The sequence below is a fragment of the Solanum pennellii genome, chromosome 2 (assembly GCF_001406875.1).
Source record: "Solanum pennellii chromosome 2, SPENNV200".
Lineage (NCBI taxonomy): Eukaryota > Viridiplantae > Streptophyta > Magnoliopsida > Solanales > Solanaceae > Solanum > Solanum pennellii.
In genome coordinates, this window is record NC_028638.1 from 18,557,242 (window position 1) to 18,565,174 (window position 7,933).

General features: G+C 34.5%; 1 protein-coding gene across 3 annotated transcripts in view; it reads right to left on the bottom strand.

Annotated features, from left to right (window-relative positions):
• The window catches only part of LOC107012052 (WPP domain-associated protein-like), an 11,277-nt gene extending 3,555 nt beyond the window's left edge, over window positions 1-7,722 (bottom strand). For 2 of the 3 annotated variants that reach the window (XR_001455973.2, XM_015211780.2), the window contains exons 1-5: window positions 7,530-7,722; window positions 4,594-7,014; window positions 3,392-3,518; window positions 2,760-2,861; window positions 2,226-2,304 (exon numbers count right to left, since the gene is read on the bottom strand). Coding sequence is in view for 1 of the 3 variants with exons in the window: in XM_015211780.2 (XP_015067266.1) it covers window positions 2,239-2,304; window positions 2,760-2,861; window positions 3,392-3,518; window positions 4,594-7,001 (2,703 nt within the window). In the remaining 2 variants the exon portion in view is untranslated. Of the gene's footprint in view, window positions 1-2,225; window positions 2,305-2,759; window positions 2,862-3,391; window positions 3,519-4,593; window positions 7,015-7,407 lie in introns of all 3 variants that reach the window. The other variant, XR_001455974.2, reaches the window with a different exon arrangement.
• Window positions 7,723-7,933: the final 211 nt, after the last annotated feature.

The window sequence follows — 7,933 nt, forward strand, 5'->3', positions numbered from 1 at the left end:
CCCCCCCCCACAAATAGACAAGACAAGTATTGCCTCTCATATCTTTCCAGAACATCATCTCCTTGGACCTTGATTTGGTCCCCATTCTTTCTCCTTTTCTATAGTTAAATGTTTTTGTAGTGTGTGCAATGGCTCAGCTCTTCAACCTCCCTTCAATGGAGGACACTAATCTCTACTCTAGTGTACTGCATGCAACTTCTTCTACATTTACGACTTTGGATCCTCCGTTAGATCCTTTTCTTACCAATAGGTAAGGTGATGCTTGACTAATGTTGAAGCTACTGTAAATACAACAAGAAGCAAGACATGGAGGTGCCGGCACACGGAGGCTTCTAGATTTAATATGAGATATTTGTGTTTTGTTGCCTGATTCTGGAGATGGGGCAATTTTTGGGGCTTTCTTTTGTCGATATATAATTAGACCTTGGTCCAAAACTTTTTTTTTTGATGATTTATATTAGGGAAAAAGGGTCAAGAATGCCCTTAACCTATTGGAAATGGTTTTAAAATACCGTCCTTTCCACCTTTTGGTCTGAAGTTACCCTCATCTTTGTTTTCGGTTCAAAGATACCCTCCTTCCACCTTTTGGTTTAAAAATACTTCAACCCAAATTTAATTGAAATGAATTCTTTTACTAATAATTAGTTCTTTTACATAACAAAAAGACAATTTTTAATTTATTCAAATTCTTGATATTAGCTCATTCTAAAATATTTCAAATATTTAAGTCTATCTCTATTTCAAAAAAAAAACATAAAATAAAATAAAAAATTTATTGTATAAAAATAAAGAATAAAATTCTTCTTATTATTATCAAAATAATACAATACTAATAGAACCCATTCTTTATTTAGTCATTAAATCGTCATCACCTCTTATCATAGTCATAGTCAATGTAGCTTTTCCCCTTCAAGGATTGTAAAATAACGCTACAACATGTTGCTACACTACTGCATCTACCTCAAGTGTAAAAACTGTGTAATATCTAGTGTAGTTTAGTATATAATCTTTTCTACCGAAAAAAAGGCTTGTCAACAATCATTAATTCTTTATGTTAAAATATAATTATATCAATAATTTATTATGATTATACATTATTTATTTAGTAAAAGTAAATTAAAGAAAAAATTAATTATTGATATGATTAAATTTTAACATGATAATATAAATATAATAAAAAAATCATTCAACAAATTAAAACATAAAAAAATAATGTATAAAACGTAAATAAAATAAAATAAAATTATTCTCTAAAAATGTATCATAAGATTTTTATTGTGTTATCTTAATAATAAAAATAAGAGTTTCATATTTCATTTGTAAACAATAAATTCTATGTTTTATTTTACGTTAGGCTTAAATATTTTGAGATGAGCTAATAATAAGAATTTGTATAAATTAAAAATTGTCTTTTAGAACAAATAAAAGAATTAATTAGTAAAAGAATTCGTTATTATTAAATTTGGGATGGGAGTATTTTTAGACTAAAAGGTTGAAGGAGCGGTATCTTTGAACAAAAAACAAAGGTGGAGGATATATATTTTTTTGATGACAACGGAAGACGCTACTTTTGGGTGCGCGCACAGGGTAAAAGCCACACTCCTAAGCAATAGCTCGCAAACCTATGAGAGGTAACCCGCACTAAGCAAGCCTGGTGCGACCACTCGACCCAAAAGGCAAACCCCTTGCTTTCGCTGGCAAGGGGTTTCGAACTTGAGACCTCCAACATAGAAGTCCCAAGCCCAAGCCACCCCCCGAAGGGTAAAGGTGAAGGATATTTTTAGACCAAAAGGTGGAAGGAGGGTATTTTTGAACCATTTCCAATAGGTTAAGGGCATTCTTGGCCCTTTCCCCTTTATATTATGGCCTTTTGGCTACTTGTAATTTATTTATTTATTTTTAAAAAATAAAGATATAACATGAGAAGTAGCATAACTCAACAATGCTTACCAATATATAGAAGTGAATGCTTGACAAATGTTGAAGTTACTGCAGATATAATAAGCAGCACATAACTATACTTGTTTCCTTTTTCCTTACTCCTTGTGTTTGAAAGATGAAAGCAATAACTAATCAGACAACAAAAGTACAGATATGTACCCTTTTTTTATAGAAATTTCAAAATCCAGTGTTCTGATGGTCTAATTAACTGAGAGCAACCAAGCAATATTTTCTACTGCTTCCAATAACAACATACAAATTTAAATAATACTAAAAGAAATTACCTTATGTAGAAGATTACTTCACTGGTTTAGCAGAATCTCCCCACAATTCCTTTCTGATCAGCTTAAGAATTTCAATAATCTGTATTGAATGAAAGGGATATGTAAACAACATACAATGTACCTCTTACAAAATAGGCTTCAGGTGGAACTGCAATTCGTCAAACTATTTACATCCCTAAACCCCCAATTCCTCCACCCATCCCCTGAAATTTGTTCACTAGCGGCGGGAGAAAGTCTTTTATCCTATTTGTCATTTAAATGCAGCAACTAATAGTCACCACATTGTTAACTAATACATATTTTTTCTTAATTTCTCTTCCTTGAAACCTTTGAGGCAAAAAAATCTGTCTTCAGATGCAAAGGGCAGTTTCTCAATCTTGAAACCTTATTTGGAAATATTTGTCATATTAGTAAACCTTAGAGATGATAATTGAACAGATTACTTACTCAAAAGTTAAATCAAGAAAACCCAAAAACACTTGGATTGAAAGGTGAAGTTAAATAAGATTTCTTCGAACAGAAGATTTGACTTACTCCAGGATAATGCTGCAAAACTGGCAAGTAGTGATCAAGTGCAATGTATATCTTTTCAAGTAGGCGCAGAAGTGTATCAACCTCATCTCCCAAAAGATCAACCTGAGTATTGAGCAAAAAAATAATATCAGGCTAAGTATAGAAGGATTGATAAATCAAAGCACGTTCGTAGTTACGTAATAAGCTTGTAGCTTACCCTTGATATCATTGCAGAGTTCACTAATATGAAAATGCTTTTATCAGATACTACTATGAAGATGCATAACCAAGGAGATATGCAGGAAAAACACAATATAGGTGTTTCTATATCTTCATAGCTATCCAAGTGAAATGGTATGAATTACTGATTAAATAGATAACCAACTAGTTTGGGATTATGACCTAGTTGTTGTTGTATAGCATGTAAATAGTTAGAAATTGATGGAAATGGAATATTTATCTGGATGTCCATACAATTGCTTATTTTTTCTCTGTATAATTTGATCACTTTGGCATGGATCATGACGACTAATGAGAGTTGGATTTTCAATTAACCTAACTCAGCCATCTCTTCATTAGTCTGTAGGCTACACGTACATATAGCACACTCAAACTAGTCATATTCCATATACCTAATCAATGCAGATCATTACCTCAGCCTCGGCCATTTGAAGGTCCGAACATCTTTTTTCAAGCCTCTGTCGGTACAATAGCACTGTTCTTCTAAGAGAATTGGTCTTCTTGACGAGAGAATTCAACTGATTTGATGAATGCTTCCACCTGAAAGTATTGGAACGATCTATTATGCTGTAGGTAAATCAACAGAGTATAACTTCAAAAATTTATCTTCTGGCTTGACCTAGGTTTATGAATAAGTTGTGCACACGTGCACACTTGTCTGTTACTTAAATAAGAACTATACATGTAGCAGTGTTTCACTGTACATCACTGTTAGTTGTTTTTTGAAACTGGTAAAGCACCGTGCATTCCACTTGTATTCGTATGTAATGATTAAGCCAATCTAAAATTAAAACATGGTGTTAATGCTCAATCAAGTTGAATATACTCCCCATTACTATACAAACCTAAGCCAGATATAATGTCTCTATACCTGATATCTGATGCCTCGAAATAAGTCAGGAGCTTAGTTGCGCGGACTCTTTACTTTTGATGCCGCACCCGTGTCAGATTCTCCAAAAATACACTACTTTTGGTGAATCCGACACGCACCCTTTGACATTTTTGAAGAGTCCGAGCAACATAAGTCAGGAGCCATGAATAGAAAGTAGGATTGTAAACCACAATAAAGAAAAGCATGATGTGTTAGTGCTGAAATTACTTTGGGCACATGTTGGTGCAGTAAGCAGGTCAGTAAAGCTTGGCACAATGGGACTTAGGCATCATGTTGTAACTTGTAAGTGTTGTTCCAGTCATCAGTAAGCTCTTATTATGTTTTACATATTCAGGCTAGTTGGCTTTTTCCCCAGTTCAGACATCCACTATTTTTAGCTTCCGCATAGTACATGTTTTACTTAGTTATTTTCAGTATGTTTGATATATGCCAGACTCAGGGTTAGTTTGGGCCACTCGTGATCCTCGGTTCCGTGTTACGTCTAGGGGGTAGCCTCGGGGCGTGACATAACCATTTCGGGGTATAGGATTATTTCAAGAATCATGCATCTCTTATGACATTATAGTTATTAATATTTTAATAAGGCTTTTACCCATTTTGGAATTCTAGTATTCAGATAGAACTTTTTGGTATCTAAAAATTTTGGTAGTACTTGCAAGTCCATACATGAAAAAATATTGTGTCTTAAAAAGTAATCATTAACCACCATTATGAAACACGTACCTAGCATGATTTGCTTCCAGACTGCCACTCGCCTTGCATTCAAAATCTGCAAGCATTTTTGACAACTCGTGTACCCTACAAATTACTGCTTCCATATGCTTTCTTAGCTCAATTTCTTTGGTTTCATTTATTGCCAAAATGTACTGCCTCTCTTCAGAAACAGCAAGGACCATCTTTGCTTTGTCATCAGCTACTTTCAACTCCTCCTCCTTCTCTACAAGCTTTTGATTTAACTGGTGGATCGCCTCCTTCATTGCTTCAATTTGCTCCAATGCTTCTTCTAATTGACCCTTTATCACCTCTAATTCCATATTTCTCTCAGAAACTAATCTTTGCTGCGTACTTGCATGTTCTCTCACAGAATTAAGCTCTTGAGTTACCAGCTGAAATTGTTCCTTCTCCTTTGCCAGAGCAGTTGATGCATCACTTGCTAATTTTTCCTTTTCACCCACTGATCTTTCAAGCTGATAAATTATTTGCTTTAGTTTTTCCTTCTCTTCAACCTCTAGTGTTAATTCATATTCCTTCTGAATAGCTTTCATCTCAAGAAATATACGATTTTCATTTTCATTTGAATAATTGTGGTACAATTCCTTGAGCTTGTCCTGAGCATCCTTTATTCCTTCACTGAAAATCACTCCATAAAGATCTTGCATTATCAGACACTCCAACTCTGAATCTTCGAGTTCAGAATTGTAAGTACTTTCAGTAGTAATGTAAGCTTCCGTCAAAATAATATTATAAATGTCATTCATAATATGGAACTCCATGTTTGACTCATCAGCTTTACTACCTTTCTCTCTAATAAGATCCCTTAGAAAACATTTATACACTTCTTCCCTGATTGAAGCTGCTATTTGTGAATGTTCCACCACTAAATTGATATCTCCTATCTGCTTCTGCATATTTTCTTCATCCAAAGTGTGTTGCAGACTCTTCTCAGCAGCAGCAGAGACTTCGGACAACAGAAACCTAACTTCATTTTTCTTATCTCTAAGCAAGTCTCTTAGCTGACGATTTTCAGAAAGAATGGTGTCAATTCTATCCTTCAAACTATCCAAATTTGTAGGTCTTTGAGTAAATTCAGGACACTTTTCCGTCTCTACAGAGATATCTTCTAATTTCATAATAACTTCTGGGATCTTCTTTCTAAGAAAATCAAATTCCCCCTGATCCTTCTTATGCTGCACAACAGACCCCCTTCCTATAAGAGTTAGATATTCAGCTCTTAGAGAAAAGTAGTCATCAGTTTTCTTTTCCAGAACGGATTCATGTTCTCTCTTCATCTTTGTCATCATATTATTAAAATAGTCCACCATTTCCTCGCGTGACATGTGTTTCAATGTGGCAGCTTCAAACTTTTCAGGTATATCACTCTTTGAATCCTCCCACTTCCCATTTCCCTCCAAAATAGATTTTGAAGATGTCACATGCTCACTTGACATCATGCAATGAAAGTGGTCAACATCCTGTGACCCATGTGAAGTCAGACTCTGTGTTTCTATACTAGACAATGACTTCAAAATAACCTCTAAGTCATTTCGAAGATTAGAGATCTCTGTCAGTTTCTCAATTCGAGCATCACAAGACTGACTATACTGATCCCACAATTTGTCCTCAAAACCTTCCTGCATACTCTGGATCAGATTCCGCATCACCATGGCCTCAACCTCCACCTCAATTAAATGCTCCTCCTGCCACCACTCAACTGATGCCTTGGACAACTGTACCATTCCATCCATACGTGTAAAAATTGTATCCATGATCATTTTCAGATGCTTCACTGTTTTGTCCACATGAACCCAACTTTCAGATTCTCGCTCTCGCAAAATGCCACCGAGACCCACCAACTCTGAACCAGAGCAGATCCTCTTGATAGAACTGGAACTTCTAACCCTATCGATGCCCTTCTTCAGCTTCTTGAGTTCATCTGTTGCTGAATTTCTTAGTCCACCTAAAATCTCTCTCGTCTTTTCATGTTCCCGGAAAACATCTGATAATGTGAAATGCTTCTGAAAATTAAAACCTTCTAGCGCATCCTGCAAGACCGGTGTCCCCAAAGATTCAGTTTTACTGAGACCCACATCATGAAATTGCAAATACTTCTTAAATTTGGTCAATTCCATCTCCTTAGTCATTATTCTCTCAGCCGCCTCCTGTTCCACAGCACTTACCATTCCCTTAATAACTGAGTCACTCACCATCCTTGAAACCGTTAAGCGTTCGTTTATATCTTCCCAATACAACTCAAAGTCCTCTAAAATCTCATCACTCAATTTCTCAATTCTTTTGCCACCATTCAGTGTTCTCTCAGACCCACCATTCACTGTTCCCACATTAGCATTATCACAACATGAAGTTATACCATACTCAACTCCTCCATTGTCTAACACCTCTACAGTACCCATAATTTAAACATACCTGCACACAGCATGCAAAATTTACTCATTTCCTGTATATATTGAGTTATTGACATAATCAATGCAACTATCAGAGAAGACAGGCTATACTATATTAGCAAGAAGCAAACCTTTTCGCTATCATTTTCAAAATATTTAGACATAAATACCAATTATAATATCTAAGACGAAACAGAAAGCACTTGATCAAATTTTAAACTTATTTACATGTAAAAAACGATTTTTTTTAAAAAAAAATAATGAGTAATTTTTTTCTACTTCACAAGTGCATATAGGGGATCATATTGAGTATGTTGTCATGACATGTAAGAGAATAAAAGTAAAAAAGGAAACTAATGACGAATCATGAGAAAAAAAGAATACCAAATTGGTTTCAGAAATAATACATACATACCTACAAAACAAAATTAGATTCCTCAGCTCAAGATTGAGCTAAACAAAGATAAGGCAAGGGTGTTCACATTTTCACAAATACTAAACCAAACATAAAGAAATCAAGTAATGCATAAAACTTACAAAGGAAAGATAAAGAATTTGCAAATTTTGACGGCTGTAAAATGGGATTATTGAAGAAAAAAAATCCCAATTCGACCGTTAAATGCTGAATTTTGGCAACTGGTTTAGCTTTTCAGAGTCATTGATTTTATTTTTTTTTAGGGTTTTTAAGCAGAGAGAGAGAGATAAGCGAGCGGGAGTGAAGAGAAAAGTAATTATTTAGACTGAAAAAAGACGTTATTTGCAGAATTACCAGTCCTTAATTAAAAAGTGGGTGAGGTTTGGTAGAAACTAGAAACACTTTTTGTTCCCATGATTCTTGCGTATATTTCGTAATATATCATATTTTATATAATATAATATTATTTTTAAATTAATAATATAATATAAAGCATAACAATTGATGCGTAATACGTCAATTAATA